Source organism: Lithobates pipiens, unplaced genomic scaffold (genome assembly GCF_037356315.1).
Source record: "Lithobates pipiens isolate NorthernLeopardFrog02 unplaced genomic scaffold, aLitPip1_a1.2 Scaffold_18, whole genome shotgun sequence".
NCBI classification, from domain to species: Eukaryota; Metazoa; Chordata; class Amphibia; order Anura; family Ranidae; genus Lithobates; species Lithobates pipiens.
The window spans coordinates 124397333-124421626 of NW_027507758.1; the positions used below are offsets into that span (position 1 = coordinate 124397333).

General features: G+C 45.5%; 1 protein-coding gene across 5 annotated transcripts in view; it reads right to left on the reverse strand.

Annotated features, from left to right (window-relative positions):
• Positions 1-10434: 10434 nt before the first annotated feature.
• The window catches only part of USP34 (ubiquitin specific peptidase 34), a 305275-nt gene continuing 291415 nt past the window's right edge, over positions 10435-24294 (reverse strand). For 4 of the 5 annotated variants that reach the window (XM_077486073.1, XM_077486072.1, XM_077486071.1 and 1 more), the window contains 4 exons: positions 23555-23695; positions 23325-23468; positions 13111-13270; positions 10435-11717 (listed from right to left, as the gene is read on the reverse strand). In XM_077486073.1, the coding sequence (XP_077342199.1) occupies positions 11107-11717; positions 13111-13270; positions 23325-23468; positions 23555-23695 (1056 nt within the window). In that variant the 3' untranslated portion in view covers positions 10435-11106. The remainder of the gene's footprint in view (positions 11718-13110; positions 13271-23324; positions 23469-23554; positions 23696-24294) is intronic. The other variant, XM_077486074.1, reaches the window with a different exon arrangement.

Here is a 24294-nt window from a genome sequence, read left to right on the forward strand (position 1 = left end):
AGGGACCTGGTTCAGACAAATCGTCTATGCCTACATATGCCCTTAGCCAAAAGATCTGGGATAAGGCTAAACAGCACCAGCAGGTTAATGGTTTCACTCGTTTCCTGCTCATATAATACAATAATTATTATCCGGAGCTCAACTAAACTACAACAGGCTTCTAGGTGCATAAGTGGGGTGTCACTCACCTTCATATCTTTAGGAACGGATCCCTATGTTCATTTGAGGAATTACAGTGCCTTGCGAAAGTATTCGGCCCCCTTGAACTTTTCAACCTTTTGCCACATTTCAGGCTTCAAACATAAAGATATAACATTTTTATTTTTTGTGAAGAATCACCAACAAGTGGGACACAATTGTGAAGTGGAACGAATTCTATTGGATTTTTGAAACTTTTTTAACTAATAAAAAAATGAAAAGTGGGGCGTGCAAAATTATTTGGCCCCCTTGCGTTAATACTTTGTAGAGCCACCTTTTGCTGCGATTACAGCTGCAAGTGGCTTGGGATATGTCTCTATCAGTTTTGCACATCGAGAGACTGAAATTCTTGCCCATTCTTCCTTGCAAAACAGCTCGAGCTCAGTGAGGTTGGATGGAGAGCGTTTGTGAACAGCATTTTTCAGCTCTTTCCACAGATTCTCGATTGGATTCAGGTCTGGACTTTGACTTGGCCATTCTAACACCTGGATACGTTTATTTGTGAACCATTCCTTTGTAGATTTTGCTGTATGTTTGGGATCATTGTCTTGTTGGAAGATAAATCTCCGTCCCAGTTTCAGGTCTTTTGCAGACTCCAACAGGTTTTCATCCAGAATGGTCCTGTATTTGGCTGCATCCATCTTCCCCTCAATTTTAACCATCTTCCCTGTCCCTGCTGAAGAAAAGCAGGCCCAAACCATGATGCTGCCACCACCATGTTTGACAGTGGGGATGGTGTGTTGAGGGTGATGAGCTGTGTTGCTTTTACGCCAAACATATCGTTTTGCATTGTGGGCAAAAAGTTGGATTTTGGTTTCATCTGACCAGAGCACCTTCTTCCACATGTTTGGTGCGTCTCCCAGGTGGCTTGTGGCAAACTTTAGACAAGACTTTTTATGGATAGCTTTGAGAAATGTCTTTCTTCTTGCCACTCTTCCATAAAGGCCAGATTTGTGCAGTGTAAAGCCTCATACACACGGTCGGACTTTGTACAAACTTTTCCGTGGACTTTGTACAAAGGGCGTGGTCCACAAGTTTGTATTGCATACACACGGTCGGACTTTTTGACAACAAACACGAACGTAGTGACGTCACAACGTACTGACGCCACTTCAAAAGAGGACGTTCAATGACTCCAGCGCCACCTTTGGTCAACTTCTGTATTGTAGTCTGATCTTTTGCATTGGTTCTGAGCATGCGTGTTTGTACCTTGTACAAAAGTACGATGCTTTTGCATACACACGATCGGACTTTGCTCCATCGGACTTTTGTTGCCAGAAAGTTTGTCCGTTCGCACAGCCAACAAAAGTTCGATGAAAACAGAAAAAATTTGTCCGATGGAGCGTACACACAGTCGGATGTTGCTCCAAAACAGCTAATTTGCATGTTTGTTGTCAAAAAGTCAGACCGTGTGCATGGGCCTTAAGACTGATTGTTGTCCTATGGACAGACTCTCCCACCTCAGCTGTAGTTCTCTGCAGTTCACCTAGAGTGATCATCGCCTAGAGGCAATTCAGTTCGCATTGTGCGCTATACAAGTATTTCATGCACTCATTCATTATGGGCCTCTTGGCTGCATCTCTGATCAGTCTTCTCCTTGTCTGAGCTGAAAGTTTAGAGGGACGGACAGGTCTTGGTAGATTTGAAGTGGTCCGATACTCCTTCCATTTCAAAATGATCGATTGCACAGTGCTCCTTGGGATGTTTAAAGCTTGGGAAATCTTTTTGTATCCAAATCCGGCTTTAAACTTCTCCACAACAGTATTACGGACCTGCCTGGTGTGTTCCTTGGTCTTCATGATGCTCTCTGCGCTTTCAACAGAACCCTGAGACTATCACAGAGCAGGTGCATGTGTAATACTTTAGACTTGATTACACACAGGTGGATTCTATTTATCACCATCAGTCATTTAGGACAACATTGGATCATTCAGAGATCCTCGCTGAACTTCTGGAGTGAGTTTGCTGCACTGAAAGTAAAGGGGCCAAATAATTTTGCATGCACCACTTTTCAGTTTTTTATTTGCTAAAAAAGTTTAAAATATCCAATAGATTTCATTCCACTTCACAATTGTGTCCCACTTGTTGGTGATTCTTCACAAAAAATTAAAAATTTTATATCTTTATGTTTGAAGCCTGAAATGTGGCAAAAGGTTGAAAAGTTCAAGGGGGCCGAATACTTTTGCAAGGCACTGTAAGCATGAAAATTTTGTATACTTAAAACTATGCATTTTTACTACATTCAACCTGAACATGCAGTGCTGGCACAGAGCTCTGAGATGGAGTGGAGCAATCCCCTACACCGCTATTTAACATGATGGCTGAAACTATCCACAAACGGTTTTATTTCCAGATGTTACTGAGTTGTTGACTTCCTTTCCCCTGAAGGTCGGCGACAGATAGGAAAGAGATCTCAGTCCTTTTATAGAAGGTCAATGGGAGGAGGCATTACAGGCAGTACCCCAATGCTCCCTTAATGTAATACAAAGGCTTATGCCACTATATCTACTTTTAAGTGTAAATTTCACACCAGCTAGATTATTCGCAATAGGCATTTTAGATTCCCCCTTATGTGATAAATGTTCTAAAGACCATGAGGATCTGATTCACTTGACCTGGCATTGCCCCAAATTGCACCTATACTGGGTGGGAGTGTTGAATACTATAAACTCTGTTTCAGACCCCGATTCCACCTGATCCCAAACCATGTCTTCTAGGTATTATCTTAGATGATTTTCAATTACCAGTCCACACGAGAGAGGAAGTGGCCAGAGCTCTCTTTCAGGCCCGGGGGGTAATTTTTTTTTTTTTAAACTGGAAGTCCACAGATTCTCCTTCACATAAGGAATGGGTACAATGTATGGGGGGAACCCCTTTGATTAGAGAAATATGTTTATCAGCACAGGGGATGCCCCTCTAAATTTGATACCTGATGGGGTCCTTGGTTGGACGCCCCAGGGTTGAGCCCACTGGAACTGGTGATGGAAAGACTACTCATTGGATAGGTACTTTGGTTTTACATGTTCTATGACAATGTAACCCACTGCAAGATACCAATGGAAGGGCAGATGCCTTTAAAATCCTTATTGAAGGCATGTAGCATTAACTCAGGTATAGCTCATTTGATATATCTTTACATAATTTATCCTCAGCCTTTTTATCACTACATGGTGTCTCTGCAAATGCTTAATTTGTATGTGTGAAGGTTCCCAGCTCCCACATCCGCTCCGGTCACCTAGGCGACTCGAGCAGAAGTTCTGCTATCCCCCTTCCTCTCTGCAATCTTATGCGACATGTCACAGGTCCCAGAAGATTGCCCGGCGCATGCGCAGTGTGCACCAGGCTGTGAAGCAGCAAGCGGTCACAGCCGGGTGCCACACTTGTGATGCCGGGGAGAGAACCGAGGGTTCAGGTGGCTGTATCACTGGGTCATGGGACGTGTGTATGTGTGTTTATTAAAAAACTCAGCAGATACACTTTTCATACATGCTGACTTCCCTCAAAAACAACTGGAACTCCACTGTAAGAATTATAAATGTTCCACAATGATCTGAAACAGAATGGTTTTTGTGTATATGACAGTTGTGTAAAATGCTCATGTATGGAGCATTGTTGGTCCCCAAACCTACTAATATGAAAAAATAGGATTTTTTTTTTTCTACTCACCGTAAAATCCTTTTCGGACCAGCCACTGAAACAAACAAGGAGTCTGACTTCCGGAAGGGAGCCGTGGCAGAAAAATACACCCTCAGTGCCCGAACCATGCCCAGGGAATGGAGGGCCACCTCCTTAGGATGTGCCAGTGTGCTATCACATAATGTCCCCCATCAGATAGTGTCCGCTGTGTACTGCGCATGCACACAGATTCCGAAAATAGCCGAAGATGAATGGCACCTGTGCCGTGAGTCCAGGTTCTAGCCCCACCATCCAAGTTGACAGAGTTAGAATAAAAAGAGCCGAGCGCAGCTAAGGGCCCTCTAATATGTGCAGCCCTATGTCCACTTGGATGGTGGGGCTAGCACCTCGACTCACGGCGCAGGCGCCGTTCATCTTTGGAGGTTTTCAGAATCTTCTCCTGCTCCGTACTGCGCAAGCGATGCGCCTGCGCAGTACGGGGCAGACACTATCCGATGGCCGGACGTTATATGCCAGAACACCAGCTTAGGACACAGATGGTAACAATGTCTTCATTGATGTGAAACGCGGAAACCACCTTTGGCAGAAAAGAAGGTTGCGGACGAAACACAGCCTTATCCTTGTAGATAACCAGGTAAGGCCACTTGCAGGACAAGGCCGCCAGTTCCAAAACCCTCCTGGCCGATGTAATGGCCACTAGAAAGACCACTTTCTGGGAAAGAGTCAACAAATGGATCTCTCTGATATTTTCAAATGGTGGTCTTTGCAGCGCCAATAATACCAGATTCAGATCCCACGGGGGTAATGGTGGACGCACCGAGAGGAACTACATGTCGCACCCTTTGGACAAAAGTGCTCACTAGAGAGTAAGATGTCAGGGGTAGCTGAAAAAAAAGACAGCCAAAGCTGATATTTATCCTTTGATGATGCTCAAAGCCAACTTCTGGTCTACTCCTTGCTGAAGAAACAGCAGGACCCTGGATATAGAAAAGGATGCCATGCTTTCTCCTCACACATGGAGATGTAGGCCTTCCAGGTACGATGATATATCTTCCGAGAAGATTTCCATGCCCTCACATAGTTGGGATAACTGAGTCCGAAAGACCCCAGTTCCTCAACACCTGGCTCTCAATAGCCATGCCGTTAAAAACAGCGATGATAAAGCAGGATGGAGAATCGGGCCTTCAGACAGAAGGTCTTCTCGTAACGGCAGTCGCCAAGGAGTGTCTGCCACCAGGCGCACTGGGTCTGTGTACCATGGATGCTGAGGCCAATCTGGGGCAATCAGTATTACTGGGATCCCTTTGGCCTCCACTCTGCGGAGCAGACGTGGCAACAGCTTTAGTGGAGGAAAGGCATAGATCAGCTGGTACTGATCTCATGGAGCCACCAGCGCGTCTGACATCTACCCACGGATCTCTTGTCCTAGATACCTCGCCACCTTCCGATTGAGACGGGAGGCCAGAAGATCCATGTCTGGTGTGCCCTACCGCAGGCACAGTAGCCTGAACACCTCCGGATGCAACGCCCATTCTCCTGGGTCCAGTATCTGGTGACTTAGATAGTCCGCCTGCCAGTTCTCCACTCCCGGAATGTAAATGGCCGACAAGGCCGGTACATGTCACTCTGCCCACCAAAGTATGTGAGCGACCTCCTGTGCGGTGGCAGAGCTTCTTGTTCCTCCTTGGTGATTGACGTATGCCGCAGCTGTGGTGTTGTCTGACTGGATCCTGATTCGGATGCCCTTGCAGTCTTATCGACCATGTGGAGAGGCATAGCCTGATCGCTCTCAGTTCGAACAGATTGATCAGCAACTTGGATTCCTCCACCGACCAGAGGCCCTGGGTCGAATGAACTCCCATTACTCCACCCCAGCCTGATGTCCGTTATGATCACTGTCCATTTCAGAGTGGAACGACTTCCCGGACCAAAGTGCCGGGGACCTCAGCCACCAGAGCAGGGAATCCCTGCCTGACTCACCTGAATCTGCCGATCCAGGAACAGAGATTTGTCCCATTTTGTCAAAATCTCCTACTGCAGGACTCTGGTATGGAACTGGGCATACGGTACTGTCTCGAAGGAGGCCACGAGTCCCAGGACTCGCATTCAGAAGCGTAGCGACGACCACTTGCGGTTCATAAAGTTTTACCGTGGCTCTGAGAGTCTGCAGCTTGTCTGAAGGGAGAAACAGTCTCGCTTCCATGGAGTCCAACAGTAAGCCTAGGTACTCCAGACACCGAGTCTGTACGATCACCAACTTCTTTAGGTTCAACAGCCACCCAAATTCCTGCAGGGTCTGCATGGTGATCACCACATCCGCCTCTAACTCTGAGGCAGAAGATGCTGTCAGGAGGAGATCGTCTAGGTATCCCACGATAGTGATCCTGCGTTGCCACAGCAACGCCACAACAGGAGCCAACACCTTGGTAAAGACTCAGGGGGCTGATGCCAAACCAAAAGGGAGAGCCACAAACTGGTAGTGGGCTTCCCAGACTGCAAATCGCAGAAACTACTGATGCTGGAGGAATATGGGTATGTGCAGGTACGCATCCTGGATGTCTAAGGACATCAGGGAGTCCCCTTGATGGAGTGCAGGGAATACTGAGCGAACTGATTCCATTCTAAACCTCTGTAGTTTCACAAAGTAATTGAGGGCTTTTAGATCAAAGATTGGACGTACCCGTTCCTTCTTGGGAACTACAAACAGGTTTGAGTAGAAACCCTGGAAATGTTCTGAGTCCGGAACAGGTACTACCACCCCATGACTCAGAAGGTCCCTTACCGCCCCCAAAAGGGCCTACCGGCGAGCCGGGAGTACGGGCATGCTGGAGGGGAATAAACCATTTTGCGGCCAAGAGAGGAACTCTATCTTGTAGCTGGAGGAAATCAGATCGCAGACCCATTGGTCGGACAGCCGGGAGGTCCACCGGACTGCAAACTCCTGAAGACGACCCCCCCACCCGAGTTGCAGGTGGGGGGCAAACCTTTATGCGGTAGCACTTTTGCACGCAGGCTTGCGGTTCCAGGGATGCTTTGGTCCTTCAGCAGTCATCCTGGGGCAGACAAAAAAGCCGATTGTGAGCGGAAAATGAGGGCCTTTTCCTACGGCGTGGCTCCTTAGCCTTCCTGGCCTGTGGGAGTTTAGTATTACCACCTGTGGCATTTTTAATAATGTCATCCAAAGAGGCTCCAAAGAGCCGGTTTTCAAGGAAGGGAAGATCAGTCAGGGCTTTTTTGGATGCCTGGTCGGAAGACCAGCATTTTAACCAAATCAGGCGCCTCAGCACCACTGCTGATACTGAAGCCCTGGATAACAGAGGGAGAGTATCCAGGGCCGCGTCACAAACATACTTCAGGCCTTGCACTAGTTGGTCTGCTAGTTCCATGCAGACAGGAGAAGCCTGTTCTCCCAATTTGCGGTGCAACAGTTTTGCCCACTCAGTGTCTGCGACACAAGTGTAGATGCCAGTACAGGTCTCATGGTTGACCCCACAACCGTAAACTAGGAATGAGCCACTGCCTCTGCCTTTCTGTCCGTGGGGCCCTTGAATGCAGGAGTCTCCTCTACCGGGACCATGGTTACTTTGTTTAACCTGGATACTGGGGGGGGGGGGGGGGTCCACGACCGGAGGAGCCGACCATTTTTTGAGAAGGCTCTCCTCAAAGGGGTAACGCACCGCCATGTATTTGGGGACTGAAAAGGTCCGTTGCGGTCGACCCCATTCCTTGTAAATGAACTTATCAAAATAAGTCAGATACGGGAACACCTTAGGTGAACGGGCTGTCTTACGGGACCCAAAAGGGACCGCTACATCAGCAGAGGGATCCACTGGCTCCTGAAACTTCAGGGTATCACGCACAGCTGTGATAAGTGCTCCAACAAGCAATTTGTCGTGCACGGACCCGGACAGGGACTCATCCTCACTATCCGATCGGTCCTGGTCAGTGTCATCTGAAACGACAGAGCAGGGGTCACCAGCTTCAGCAGGGTCCGAATCTGCATCAGAGGTCTCCCCAGAGGACAGGGGCTGCTTTTTAGCACCTTTGCACCCACGCACCGCCTCCACCTTGGCAACGAACAAATTAAGGACGCCGACAAAGTGTCCAGAGGCACTGGTTGCAATTGCCTGGATTTCGGGGGAAGAAACACCAGTTTCTAAAGCCATGCTGACCCTACCCTGTCTGCTACCTGATGGGGACTTTGGATAGTGATGGTCCCACCCTCCTAACTGCTGCTGGCTGAGGGGCTCTTTCCCGCAGGACTCGCCACCCTGACTGGTTCTGCGCTGCCCAGCTAGTAATGCCTGTGTCCCTTGTCAGCTTCCAGGTGCATAGGAGATCACACTGTCATCCAGAGCTGCTACTCATGGTGCTGAAACCGATCCACGTGTTCAGGCTCAAAAGAAAATGCCCACCGAGCGTCCAGTATAAAGGACATAAACACAGGGAAAATGGCTGCCGAGCTACAGGAAAGCATGCTGCTCCTTGAGACTGACCAAAAAACATGCTCAGGCTTCAAGAAAATGGCCGCCGAGCATCCAATATGAAGGACAAAAACACAGGGAAAATGGCCACCAAGCTACAGGAGAGCATGCTGCTCCTTGCCCTCACCTAAGATGGCCACCGAACACTGTATACCATGAGAGACTGTGAAAGAAAACATGGCGGTTAACAGCGCTGCAGCGATCGACAGGCACAACAACCAGACACCACCCAGGGAGAGAATCACACACATCAGGGCACAGCCAGTGCAGTCTCCCTCAGGTGAGAGCCACACCCGGAAAGAGCCCCTGAATATGGCACACACACTGCTCAGTAGCCTCATGCAGCATCCCCCACAAAGAGGGAGGGGAGGGAAGATAGGGACAGGGAGAGAAGAGAGGGAGGTGAGGGACCCCGAATAGACCTCCCAGGGAATGCCCAGTTGCTCAGCCCCACCAAGGCAGGGAGAGCTATACTTCAGTCCTGCAGTTGGGAGACATTCCATCACAGACCCCCTCTCCGATCAGTACGGGATAGCTGTTGGCCTGGAACACTGATGCAGACATCAGTAGCCCGGTCACATGTATGCCCCGGAGCATTAACGCTCACGACCGCCTCTGGAGCTGAGGTACGTCGTGGCCGACCCAGCGCGTAGCTCTGGTCTGCACATGCTCGCTGGCCAGGCTGGGGAGACTACAAGTATAAGGGTATCCAGCCTGCCCCCCAGCCAGCTGTTGATAGCAGATCACAGGATCTTTAGTCTTGCGCTAAAAGAAAAGCTTCTGCAAAAAAAAAAAAAAAACATGGACTGATGGGCCCACAGGGTTCCTAGATACTTCTCCTTCACTAGGCAAAATAAAACTGAGGCTGCATGGCAGGCTGGGGGGGTTGTTACCTAAAGGACAGCCCCTTGGGCAGAACTAAAAGTTGTGTTTTTCATAACATGTTATGCCTAGTCTTCTGTCTTCTCCTAAAGGTGGCGTAACAACCCAATGGCTAAGAGAGGAGCTGTCAGTCAGTGAATATAAGAGAAATACATCTGAATTAAGCTCTAGGATTCATCTCTAGATGAGCTCTGAACTACATTTTGAAGATGGAGTTCCACACTTTGCCATTCCTCTGCACCTGGGTGTACCAGTGAAAAAAAAACCTAAAAAAACAACAAACTAATGAAATTCTCATTCAATCAAAGCACAAGAATGGAAACTGGCAAAGACCCATGCATTTTCTACTTGGCATGGTCTATGTCTGTGCTCATAAAGACCAAGTATAAATGACTGCTCCAAAAATCCATAGAAATGATGCAGCTAGGGCAAGGGAAGGGACGGGATGGGACAGTGGACGTGTTCCTCTGTAAGACAATACACCACGCAGCTGAATGAGCTCTAAATGGTCCCTGTGGGCAGGTCTGGGAAATACCGGAAAACTGTTGATCTCCATGACACACTACTTGTCAGTAGTAACAAATTAGATTCAATCCTTTCTGTTTGGAAGATGAAACAAAGAACCTGCTGGGTTAACAAGATTAGTGCTTGTAGATGTTAACTAAATATACCCAACTTATGGAAACGTCTTAACGCGCGCACACACAAAAAAAAAAATAAGTCTTATGGCAACCAGGTTACTAAACAAGACTATTTTGTGGACTCAATAAGAGTCACTAAACAAGAGATTTTTTTAATATATATTTATATTCTTCACGACGAATCATGGCAGAACAGATTTAAAATAGGTTGTTTTGTAAAAAAAAAAACTAAAGTTTTCATCTCTCTTATTCATATCACTAAAGTTTTCATATCTCTTTAAACTAAAAAAAAAAAAAAAAAAAAAAAATAATATATATATATATATATATATATATATATATATATATATATATATATATATATATATATATATATATATATATATATATATATATATATATATATATTTATTTAAAACAAAATGCAATTTCTTTTACTTTTCGCTTCAACAAAAAATCTCTGACAACCTGAACAGGGTTGGGCTTGTGTTTCCTGGGAAACAAAGACATGTGGAACAAAACCTTAATGTTCTAGGTCAGTATAGTGTGGTGTGTCTACAGAAATTCCAAAAGGAGGCCAATATACACAAAAATGAAAAGTTGTCACAATTAGTTTAATGAAGTGCACAGAATAGCGATCAATCATGTCAATAAAATAAAACAATTACTTTTTTTGTCTTTTTCTTTTTTACATCAAGTGTGCTTTATTTCCTCCACAGGTATTCTGTTAAATAAAGCACCATATATACTGCCAGGCCACAGCTAGAGAGGATTCTTTACAGAATCAAATTTCTTGTGGTTTAGTACAAGTAAACTTAATTTTGATAATAAGAACCACAGCGAATTGAGGCAACTGCCTCTATTATAAGGTACAAAACTGGCACAGAGGACACCATATTATACACGGTAAAAATGACAAGTTTAAATTACATTATATTGGGCAAGAAGGGGTAAATGCACCCCTATTTTTCCAAGCGGCCATTTAAATGAATTGCCACTACAGCGAACCTGAATTACATAAAACATAACCATTATGATTGGCCTTAACAAAGTGAATTGCAGATGCAACTTTTGTTTCTTAACTTCTGCCTGAACAAGAATGAAGCATATAAATTCTAGCTTGCCATTCAAGCAGAAAGCACTTGACAAACTGAAGCACAAAATCGAAACAAAAAGAAAAGGAACTGCAAAACTTGTATACAAACAGCTTAAAAAAAACAAAAAAACAAAAAAAAGATTTAAAAGCAGATGTGCTACAACTAATGTCAAGAAGCAGCTTTGTTTTCTTTTCCTGATATCCTTGAGACCACAAGAATGGTGGACTCAATGGTCCTGCACAGGGTATCTAAAATGTCATTTTGTTGTACATGACTAAAAAGTCCCCTGGAATGCTCGCAGTTTAATGACAGGCTGAGCTCCTGGCTGTCCTGCGTGGGTGATGGCTGCCCATCACAGCTCCTCAAGTCTGCCAAGTCAGCGAGTACTGCAGAAATGGAAGTGGAAGGGAGCTCGCTGTCCTCTTCTGTTACATTTGTCTCCTTTGGGCTCTGGAGCGGTTTCTCTTCTTTGCTCTCTTCGAACTTCACGCTGCAGCCAGGCTGCTCGTCTGTTGACTGTGGCCTCGCAGGCAGTATGTCTTCTGGGAGAGATGGCGGCACTTCTATTCTGTATTCTTTAGCAGAAAGCGGCGATGGTGAAGGTGGATCTTGCTCTGTTCCTGGATCAATAATTGAAGAGTCTCTTGTCTCATTGTCAGATGTGCTTGTGGGGGTAGATGCTTCACGCTCTGTTTTCAGATCAGTCATACAGCTGTCAACCATGTGTTCTTCATCACTGCTAACTCGCCGCCGTTTTACTGGAGTAGCACCTTCATCATCTAAAAAAATATAAAAAAATGTCCAACTTAAAATGTCTTCAGTAGTGTGGAACAGTCACTTATTAATTTCCTATCAAGTATATGAAAAATGGTGACACCAATACGTTATAGGGCATCTCTGCCCTCAGCAGTGAGAACGATTATAGAACAATGATTATGGTAGCACCTCTTCCTCTCTGCATTGACCCTATAAGAACTCTGAGCACTTCTGGGTTCACAACTGTCAAATCCTGACCTATGGCCAGGAGAGCATCAGGTCAACACTTTGGCCTCAGAGCAGGGAAGCCATCAGGGGTCTGACAGATACATGTGTAAGCCCCCATTTACACCGAAGCAACACATGAGATTTGACATTTAAAAATTGCACGACAAGTTGCACCCTATTTGTGCCTATGGAACCGTTCAAATCAGTGCGCCTTCCACTTTGCACAGATGCTGAAAAGGTCTGGCAATTTCATGTGCGACTTGCATAGACATCGGTGCATGACGTCACACAGATGTCAACAAGCAGCAACGTAAATCACAGTGGCCGATGGCTTTGAAATCGCACTGAAGTAGTGCGATTTCAAAGCCGCATTCAGTGTGAACAGGGCTAAAGCTCGATAGATAAATAAATATTATATATATATATATATATCTTTAAGTGTTTTTTGTATTTCTGCCCATCTAGTCCTCCAATGTGCACAACTCTGATTGAGTCAAATTGGTAAGCTGATATTCTCTGCTACAGTTAAGCAGCAAAGCATGGTTTATCTCTCCATCCTATCTTGTGACTGGACAATATAGGAGCAGTAAACAGATGAAGTTATCCCTCTGATCACTCCTCATGTTTCATGTTGCACATGAACAACCAGCAAATCTGAAGGACTCCTAGTGTGGCCCTGCGCAGGGAGCTGAGAGAACACACAGTGATTACTACTAGCAGTTATGGCTACAGCGACAACCCCAACCCCCATCTCCACACAGCATTTTTTACATTTCTGCACCTGTTCTTAGGCATTGACAAAGTTATTGCCAAATATATATATATATATATATATATATATATATATATATATATACACCTATTTTTTATTTATTTATTTATTTTTTTAAGGACAAACAAGCCAGCAGGGCAGAAAGACTGGACATGCTACACGTGCCCTATACTTTGAAGATTTTAGGATGTCTATAGCATGCCCAGTGTCTTCAACTAGTTAAACATTCTCAAGTTTGCCCCCCTGATGAAGACTTATATAGTCATACCTGGAAGAGCTGCATTCCTATAAAAAGAAAAGATTTAGGGAGATGTTTTTTTTCCGCTGGTAAACTGGAAAGTGATTATACAACTGATGTTAATCTATTAAGGTTACAGCCTCCAGATACCAGGAGGAAAACACTATTTATTACTGACCTTTTGTTTTACCTTCTTTGGATTCTTGCTCTTGTAATGAGGTTCTTTGCTGCTGGCAGGCTCTACATTTGCTTAGGAGATCTTGTAACGTTGGTATTAAGGCTGGGTTGAGTTGTTTTGGAGTGTGAACCGAGAGGAGCAGAGTCAATGCTCTGAGATCCTAAAGGGCAAAAGGTGAAGGGAAAAAGCTATTATAAAAATAAAACCATTAAAAATATATATGGATGTGCAGAAGAAAGGGCTCAATTTTTACTGGCAATGCAAGTGCTGATGTAATAAACATTCAATTACTAATTGAATTTCTTCACATAACTGATAGCAAGGTAAAAGCTATTGTATTATCAAATGGTCATATAGCAAACTCTTTGTTAAAAAACAAAACACACAAGTGGATGTAAACCAGACATGAAATATGAACAAAGAATATAACTCTATAATGTGTACTTGTCTCAAATAAAAAGGGGTTGTAAAGGCAGAAGATTTTTTATCTTAGTGCATTCTATGCATTAAGATAAAAAACCTTGTGTGTAGCAGCTTCCCCAGCACCCCTCTAAATACCTACCCGAGCCCATTTTCTCTCCAGCAATGTCCACGATACTCCTCCTGATTGGCTGAGAGAGAGCAGTGGCACCATTGGCTCCCACAGCTATCAAAGTCAGTCATCAGGGAGAGAGGGGGCAGGGGGGCCAGGTCGGGGGTTCCGCATCTGAATGGATACATGGAGCTCTGACTCGGCTTGGGTGCCCCCTGTAGCAAGCTGCTGGCTGGCTGAGGGGCACTCAAAGGAGGGGGGAGCTAGGAGCAGTGAAGAAGAGGGACCTGAGAAGAGGATCCAGGCTGCCCTGTGCAAAACCAACTGCAGAGAGGTTCAAAAGCAAAGTGATCCAGGTGGCATTGTTCCATATCATTGTGCTCAGGTGATTAGTCTTCTGCTACTCCTCTGTTGGAGAAAAAGGCACCAGTAGGTAAAGCAAACTGTATGAACTTGCAGCCAGATGGCTGTATTGGAGCTCGTTTACACGTGTTGGACCTCTGAAGAGTGGCTATATCTTCTGTTTACAGTCTTTTAAACCCTAAAAGCCTTCACAACTGTCTGCATTGCATGCCTTTGCAACATGGCCCCATTCTCTTAAATAGGTTATGTCCAGAACTGCCTATCAAGCAAGATGGCATGGATAATTTTTTGTATGTGTATAACCCCATATGGCTGCCTTTGCAGCTTAGTGGGAGCAGGTGGATGCTAGTAATTTGGCTTCATTGAATATTTTTATCGCTAACCGCCCACCCCAACTGCAAGTGTAAACTATAATTTAGGTTTGTTGGCCTTATGGCATCAAACTTACATCAGTTTGATATGCTTCTGAGATCATTTACAAATTGACAGGTGCATTTAAGATGCAGTCGACGACCTCTTGATCTGCATTTGACATGCTTTAAGATGGTTTTCACTCACAGACTTGTGTGAAAATGACCAGTTACACTTACCAGTAACGTCTTTTCTAGGAAATCTTCCAGGACGGCACACCTGAGAGATGACTGGTCCACCTGACAGGAAACACAATCAACAACGAATTTAAAAGTCCCCACCCTTCCCTCAGACCCTCAGTTATGGTAAAGAAAATCCCACACCAGTGTCAGAGGGAACATTCTGTGAAGAATCAATATATCACACCAATAAAACAAGGGTAGGGAGTAGGCCTGCCGTCCTGGAAGATTTCCTAGAAAAGACGTTACCGGTAAGTGTAACTGGTCATTTTCTCCAGTCATCTTCCAGGACGGCACACCTGAGAGGATAAGCAAGAAGTTCAGGCCTACCTTTAGGGCGGGACAACCGCTTGTAGGACCTTCCTGCCAAATGCCAAATCCTGAGGGGACAACAGCTCCACTCTGTAGTGCCTCAGAAATGTTCTATGGCTCGTCCATGTTGCTGCTCTGCAGATCTGGTCAATTGAGGCGCCTGCCCTCTCTGCCCAGGAGGTCGCTAGGGATCTAGCTGAATGCGCCTTAAGGCGGGTTGGTACTGGTTTACCTGCCTGTCTATAAGCTATGGATATGGTCTGTCTAACCCATCTAGCTATCGTAGATTTAGATGCTTGAAGACCCTTTTTCTTCCCTGAAAAAGTGACCAATAAATGACTGGATCTCCTAAAGTCTTTCACCCTTTCTAAATAGACTAGGAGACAACGCCTGACATCTAAGAAATGAAATCTTTCTTCTTCCTTATTCTTAGGATTCTGGCAAAAGGACGGGAGAATAATCTCCTGTGTTCTGTGAAATAATGAAGCAACCTTTGGCAAATAAAGAGGATCCTGAGTGAGGATTACCCTATCCTCTAGGATGCGCAAAAACGGCTCTTTAATCGACAGAGCCTGTATATCACTCACCCTCCTGGCCGTAGTGATAGCCAGGAGGAAGGCCAACTTAAATGATAAAAGCTTAACCGAAATTTGAGCCACCGGCTCAAAAGGCCCCCTTGTTAGGGCATCTAATACCAGGGACAGATCCCATGGAGGGCAACTGACCGACCTAACTGGAACTACCCTTTCCCTGGCCGATAAAAATCTTTTTATTAGCGGCTCCTGTCCTAGCTTCCTATCAAAAAACACGGACAGGGCTGCCACCTGGACCTTTAGGGTGCTAACTGCCAAACCCTGGTCCACCCCCTCCTGAAGAAAGTCTAGGATGGTGGGTATCATCTGGAGAGCCCCCTCCTTAGACTGTAACCAGTGGGAGAAGACTTTCCAGACCTTTGCATAAATCTTTCTGGTGACGCCTTTCCTACTGAGGAGAAGAGTATCTATCACTTTTTCCGAACAGCCCCTGTCTCGGAGTATTTCCCTTTCAATAGCCATGCTGTCAGAGAGAGACGACCCGGGTCGGGGTGAAAGACTGGACCCTGACTGAGTAGGTCTCGTTGCACCGGCAGATGCAGTGGGGGAGCTATCGCGAGACTCTGAATGGTGGGAAACCAAACTCTCTTGGGCCACCAGGGTGCTATCAGTATCAGGACTGACCTTGAGTAGGTTAATTTTTGCAGGACTCTGGGAAGGAGCACCAATGGGGGAAAGGCATAAGCCAGTCTGAAATCCCATACTTGTACAAGAGCGTCTATCCCTTCTGCTTCTTGATCCTTGTAAAGGGAGAAAAACCTGAGAACCTTCGCATTCTCCCGGGAAGCGAACAAATCTATTTCTGGCTTGCCAAAATGTTTGCACACCAGGAAGAAGATTTCTTTGCTCAATCCCCATTCCCCCTGAAGGATGGGCTGTCTGCTTAGAAAATCTGCTTGCAGATTGAGTGAGCCCTTTATGTGAATCGCTGACAATGAAAGGACCCTCTTTTCTGCCTTCACAAGGATCTGTTGCGCTAACCGTCTTAGTTTGTCCGACCTTGTCCCTCCTTGGTGGTTTAGGTATGCCACCGTGACCAGGTTGTCCGAGAGGACCTGAACCTCCCTGTCCTGCAGTTCCTCTCGGAAATAGTCTAGGGCTTTTCCTACTGCCAGAAGCTCCCTGAAATTGGAAGACTCCCTGGCTTGGCTGTGGTTCCAGGACCCCTGGGAATATCGGTTTCCCAGATGAGCCCCCCAACCCCAGGCGCTGGCGTCCGTGGTTACGACCAAAGGGTTTACCTGAGACCAGGGGCGACCATTCAACAAATTCTGTGGGTCGCTGCCGGAATGCAGGCCGTCATGAGGCCCAGCAATCTCATTATATATCTCAGAGAGGCTTCTCCTCTTTCGAGAAGGGTGACAACCGCATTCTGGACCTTCGTTACCTTTTCTGTTGGTAAGAATACCTTCTGTGCCTGCGAGTCTAACAGGTAGCCTAGGTATAACTTGGACTGAGATGGAGTCAGTGAGGACTTCTCCTGACTGACCATCCAGCCCAAGGTCTCCAGAGTTTCCAACACGATGTCTCTGTCTATTACTGCTTGCCTCTGATCGACACTGTAGATCAGCAAGTCGTCCAGGTAGGGTATTAACCTTATCCCCTGCAGGTGTAGGTATGCCACTACTTCGGCTAACACCTTTGTGAATATCCTCGGACTTGCCGCCAGCCCAAAGGGGAGAGCCCTGAACTGCCAGTGTTGTATCCTCTGCTGTATACAAACTGCGAAGCGTAGGTACTTCTGGTGTTCGGGAGCAATGGGTACGTGTAGATAAGCGTCTTTTAGGTCCAGGGTGACCATAAAGACTCCTCTCTGCAGATGCTTTCTTACTGAGTAGATACTCTCCATCCTGAACTTCTTGTGAAGCAGGTAACGGTTGAGTCTTCTCAAGTTTATTATCAACCGAAATTTTCCTGAGGGTTTTGGAACCACAAATACGTGTGAGTAAAAACCCTGGGTAAGCTGATTGGTTGGTACTGGAGTAATAACCCTTTGCTCTGCTAGCTCCTTTAGATTTTTCAGTAACCCTTCTGCCTTGGTTGGGTCCCTGGGAGGAAAAGTAACCAGAAATTCCTGTGGGGGATGGGTCTGAAATTCTAGTCTGTACCCCACTTCTAAAAGGTTTAGAATGTATGGACTCTGCGTGATCCTTTCCCACTGTGGAAGGAAATCGCGGAGTCTTGCGCCTACCTTTACGGTGGCGTCATTTGCCTTCTTTCTGAGAGGCTCCGGAGCTGGAGAAAAGAATTGTACTTTTTTCTTTTCCTTTCCCCAAGTTCCATTTTCTCCTTGGTTCAGTTTTCCCCTTATGATGAGACTTTGAATAGGGGCCTCGAAAAAATTTCTTACCCCTTTCTTTCTTGGGCCTTACAGGAAATTTCTTGCCCTTCTCCGTAGATCGGGACAAAACCTGATCTAGGCCTGAACCAAACAGCAAGGAACCCTCAAAGGGGATACCGCATAGGCGAGACTTGGAAGTAAAATCCCCATCCCAAGTCTTGACCCATAGAGCTCTCCTGGAAGAGTTCAAAAGTGCTGCTGCTTTAGCTGTGGTCCTAACAGTTTCTACAGCTGCATCTGCCACATATGCTACTGCTCGACTGATTACTTCCAGCGAGTCTACAATCTCTTTAGCCTCCTTACTGCGGGAAACATGATCCATTAATTTGCCCAGCCAGGTGTCAGCATTTCTGGCTACACAGGCGGAAGCTAGGGCAGGCGCCATTGCTGCCGCATTCGCCTCCCAGGCTCTTTTGAGTAAAGTTTCCGACTTTCTATCCATCTGATCCTGGATATTTCCGGAATCCTCAAAGGATAAGTCAGACCTCTTAGATACTTGTGCTAAGGCTGCATCCAAGCGAGGAGCCTTAAAAATTTTTTCCTCCTCCTCATCTTTAAAGGGACACCTCCTTTTCCAAGCTTTCAGTTTGAGAAGCTTGCGTTCAGGTTCCTTCCATTCTCTAAGGATTATCTCCTTCAGAGACTGGTGGATGGGAAAGGTTCTGGTCTGTAACCTTCCTAGACCTCTATATACTCTATCTTGAGCTGAGACTTGAGCAGAGGGAACCTGAATATCTTCTGAGGCGTAAATGGCTTTTAATAAACCCTCCATGTCCTCACTCGGGAACAAAAATCCCCCAAGCTTAGCCTCCCCCTGGCTATCTTGGTCTGAATCTTCCTCTCCAGAACTACAATCTGGTACTTGGCCTTCCTCCACTTCAGATAATAGGGAGACTTGGCCCTGGGAACTTTCCGCATAAGATGTGGAAAGATTTTCCTGTAACTGAGGAGTCTCACTCTCTGACGGTACTTCCTGCAAACCCTTCACAAGGGTGGACTGAAAAGTTTGAAGGGTAGCCAACATTTCTGCTTGTAAGGCCCTACATTCCTTCACGACCTGAGCGGTCTCCCTGCCTGCGAGCTTGATGATACATCGATCGCAGAAAGGCTTGGAGTGGTCTTGTGCTAACTTAGCGTTACAGTAACCACAACGCCTGGACTTTGAAGTAACCTTCCCCTTAGACCTAGCAGCTGACCCCTGGGCAGAGCTTTCGGTCCCTGGGAATAGTCAAAAAATAGACAATTTTAGCTACACAAGTCCTAAAAGGGGCACAGGAGCTCTACCCCGAGAACCCTGCCCCTAAATAAAGTTGGATCACTCACCCCCAGTGGCGACCTCAACGACTGTCTGCTCAGACGGACCTTCCTCTTCCATGGCGATTTGCTGCCCTGCAGGATCGCTGGATCAGGTCTCGAGCATCCCCTTGTTGTCTTTTCCAAGTGCCAGGAAAGCGTCTTGCAGGACGAGGAGACTGGGTGTATTACAGCACACCCGTTCTGTTTGAAAAACCGCGCCGCTCGGCGCCATCTTTAAGGAGGTCCGTCGCCCGGAAATGACGCACGGCCTCTTCCGGTCCTGCGCACTGAGGCTGGAACGCACATCGGTGCGTCCAGCCATCTCAACTTCCGGAACTCGATACCCGGAAGTGACGCCCTTGGACTTCCGGACATGCGCTGTGGCGTTGGAACGCACGCCATCCGCGTCCGCATAAGGAAAGGCATCACCTCACCACTCCACCAACGAATGTGCAGGTAGGCCAATACAACAGGGGAATAGCCTACTGGGACAACTCCCCTGTCCCACGAGGCTCATACAAGGCTCCCTAAGGAGACCTTGAGTGAGGCATACCCCCCCAAGATTTCTCTTGGGGGTATACAAGGGAGCACCACAGACCCTGTCTGTTTAAGTCCCTAAAAGGAAAAAAGAACCTCACGAGAAAAAAAAAAAAAAAAAACACAGGGTCCCAGACCCCAAGGAAAAAACTTTTTAGAAAGAAACTTGGTTTCGCTGTCATCCTGTGGGAAACACAATCAAGAACTGAGGGTCTGAGGGAAGGGTGGGGACTTTTAAATTCGTTGTTGATTGTGTTTCCTGTCAGGTGGACCAGTCATCTCTCAGGTGTGCCGTCCTGGAAGATGACTGGAGAAAATACAAATACTTCTTTAACCGCTTGCCGGCTGTATAACCTAGATATACGGCGGCAGGGCGGCTCAGTTGCGCCAGATCACTAGTAGGTGATCTGACACTTTCGGGTAGGGGGTGTGCGCTGCTGGCGACCTGGTCATGCTGTGATAAACACAGATATGGATCACCAGTTACCGGCCGATGGATTACCGCCACCACCCAGCAATCGTCATGGATTCACATAGGACAGTGCCGCTCTGCCTATGTAAACAAGGCAGAGCCCTGTCTTGTCAGTGGGGAAGCAATAGAATTTCTTTCCCCGCAAACCAGGGGATAAAAGCTATTACTTCCCCTAGTGAAAGCACCGCACAAAGTACACAAACACTGGCTAGGCAAACATTTAACCCTTTGACTGCCCCAGCTGTTTAACCCGTCCCCAGTCAGTGTCATTAGTACAATGATAGTGCATATTTTTAGCACTGATCATCGTATTACATAGTTACAGTTAGTCAGGTTGAAAAAAGACACAAGTCCATCCAGTCACTGGTTCCCAAAAAGTGTCAGTGTCCAAATGCCCTCCACAATATCGCAGCGCCGCTATAAGTCCCTGATCGCTGTATTAACCAAAAAAACCCCCCCCAAAAAAAACAGTATATATTCCAAAGTTTGTAGACACTAGAACTTTTACACAAACCAATCAATACACCCTTATTGGAATTATTTTTTTTTTTAAAACAAAATAATAGTGTAGCGCTAAGTAGTGATATATTCACAAAAGGAAATATCCGTGTATAAGCAATCATAAATGCTAAAAAAGTTAGGAATAGAACCCTCTATCATGTAATTGATACATATAAAAATGTTCTACTTGAAATGAGATATATAGGTGAAAACAATCATATATAAAAACACAAAATATAAAGTCCTCTATCATGTGACTAGTACACGTAAAGTGAGATGAGAGGCATTCTTCAGACCCTAAGCATTCCTGACTCAACTGTCATAAGACTGGGGAGTCCACCGTATCTGGTAAGAGTATTCCATCTACTTTCTTGATTACTCCAGACAAGCTGACACACCTTGCTACACCTGATCAGTGAAACGTCTATTTCATCTGAAGAATGCCTCTCATCTCACTTTACTTGTACTAGTCACATGATAGAGGACTTTATATTTTGTGTTTTATATATGATTGTTTTTACCTATATATCTCATTTCAAGTAGAACATTTTTATATGCATCAATTACCGTATATACTCGAGTATAGGCCGACCCGAATATAAGCCGAGGCCCCCAATTTACCCCCAAAAAAACTGGCAAACTTATTGACTCGTGTATAAGCCGAGGGTGAGACATGCCTGTCCATCCCTGTGTGTGTGTCCGTCCATCCCTGTGTGTCCGTCCATCCCTGTGTGTCCGTCCATCCCTGTGTGTCCGTCCATCCATCCCTGTGTGTGTGTGTGTCCATCCATCCATCCATCCCTGTGTGTGTGTGTCTCCATCCATCCATCCATCCATCCCTGTGTGTGTGTGTCTCCATCCATCCATCCATCCATCCCTGTGTGTGTGTGTGTCTCCATCCATCCATCCATCCCTGTGTGTGTCTCCATCCATCCATCCATCCCTGTGTGTGTCTCCATGTGTGTGTGTGTGTGTGTGTGTGTGTGTGTGTGTGTGTGTGTGTGTGTGTGTGTGTGTGTGTGTGTGTGTGTGTGTCCAGCCTACCTTTGTCCCGAGCCTCCGTCCCGTGCCTTGCCTCCTTGCCTCCGTCCCGTGCCGTGACTTGCCTCCTTGCATCCGTCCCGTGTCGTGCCGTGCCTTGCCGCCGCCGTCCCGTCCCGTGCCGTGCCTTCCCTTGCCTCCGTCCCGTGCCCTCTTCGTCGGCGGCCATTGTAAAGTTCAAAAGCTGCGCCGCCGCCTTCGCCTGTGATAGGCGGAACACTGAATTTCCCAGCAGCCTGTGTTCCGCCTATCACAGACGTCGTATTATCCTCGTCCGTAGTACGAGGATGATACGATGTCCGTGATAGGCGGAACACAGGCTGCTGGGAAATTCAGTGTTCCGCCTATCACAGGCGAAGGCGGAGCCGGAGGCGCGGCTTTTGAATAGAATGGCCGCTGTCTGTCTGCTCGACACGCTGATCGAGCGGGCAGACAGCGATGACTCGAGTATAAGCCGAGGGGGGCACTTTCAGCCTCAAAAAAGAGGCTGAAAATCTCGGCTTATACTCGAGTATATACGGTACATGATAGAGGGTTCTATTCCTAACTTTTTTAGCATTTATGATTGCTTATACACGGATATCACTACTTAATTAGCGCTACACTATTATTTTGTTTATAATTTTGGGCTTTGTTTGTTTTAAGTGTTAGCAGCTGTTTTTTCACTTTTATTCTAATATTAGCGCAGTGTTTTCCCCCCTACCTATTTTTTTTTTTTTTTTTAACCAAAATCATGTAGCAGAATACATATTTGCCTAAACTGATGAAGAAATTTGATTTTTCATTATTTTATTGGATGTGTTTTATAGCAGAAAGTAAAAAATATTGTTCTTATTTTCAAAAACGTCTGCCTTTTTTTTGTTTTGTTTATAGCACAAAAAATAGACTCAAGTGTTGATCAAATACCACCAAAAGAAAGCTCCATTTGTGGAAAACAAAAAAAGGTACATCAATTTTATTTGGGGACAGTGGTGCAAGATTACACAATTGTCAGTTAAATTAACGCAGTGCCACATCACAAAAAATGGCCTGGTCATGGAGAGGGGGGGGGGGGGGGGGGGGGGTAAGTCTTCCGGAGATCATTCGGTGAGCAAACAAAAGCCTATCAACCCAAGCCCTTATCCCTATGGTACCTGAGGTTGTCCCTCATTTTGCACCTTAGACAGCGAAGCCACAAAAAACAAAACAATCTAAATCATTAAAACCAAATATATATTTTGCCTGCCGTATAGTAATTGTGTAAAATGTATTAAAAAAATTTGAGAAAAAAAAAATATATATGTATATTTTTCTTCTAGTTTTGGGCGGTTAACATGTTAGAAATTCAGCTTTCTAGCGCGGTTTAGGTCTCCTTTGGGTAAAAACCTTTACTTCCAGTCCTAAAGACTGACATCTGGACAGCAGTTGAACAGAAATCTTGAAATTCTAGTTGATGCAGGAGAGAACATAAAAAGGGAAATTTTCCTATAGACGATGTGATGAGAAAACTCTCAAATTTTTTAATGCTGTGTCCTCCTCGGATAGAAGTTTTCTCCCTTCCCCAGCCTAATCTTTAGTTAAAAAAAAAAAAATTGTTTTGGTTGCAGTTTATTATAAGGGGGAAAAAAACACAAATGAAACCATGTTACTGCCTTACCCCATTTAAAGTGCTGCTTGCTTTGGAAATTTCAATCCTGCTGATAAAGTCGGACTCCACATTTTGATACTGATTAATGACATGTGTAACAATGGTGTTAATGAGGCTTGCACAGTTTGTTTCTGAGAAGACCTGATTTTGAACCTGTGAGGTAAGGAAAAAAAATTATTGTATACAAATATTATAAGGTGGCGACATCTCATCCTACAAAAAACACTGATCATACGTACCTTTACCAAGAAATGGGTGAGGAATGTGTATACCACATTGTTGTTGATGAAAACACGCTCATCCACTAGAATACTTTTAATATATTCTGCAAAAACAGGATCCTCACACAGCAACTTGATGCAGTTTTTTGCCAGTGGAGTCTGCAGGATAAGAGATCCAAAGATTAGGAAACAAAAAAAATGGTTTCAGAGCCTTAGCTCAGTGACTGATTTCAGGAGAAAGAAAGAAAGCCCCAAACTAAAAGAAATCTGGGGTGCACATATAGACAAGGACTTAAAAGTCATATGCAGTGTTAGTGGTGTCCCCCCAAGGGACTATAAAATGGTTCTCTCTACAAACTATCTTTGTGCCATCACCTTGCTATAGTAGGCAGAGCGTATAACCCCATAAACCTGTCTGTGTAGCTCAAAGTGAGATAAAAGATCACTACATACAAGTGCTGATTTCCTATGCCTGCAGATCTCTAGCAGTATCTAGCTGGCAGCTGTGAAAACTGTGTACAAACATCCACTTACTATCAACTTCTTCATCCTTCCTTTCCCTATTCGGTAGGACCATTAGTTTTTTTCCTATTGACTGACTGCAGAGTCAAACAGTATAATTCCAGCCATTCTGGAAAGGCACTGTATCAAGACAAATTGTGTAAAAGCTGACATTACCTCTAAAATCTGATTTCCTGTCTGAGTTTTCACAGCTGCCATCTAAATATTTGATGGGAAATGTAAATGGTGATGGGGAG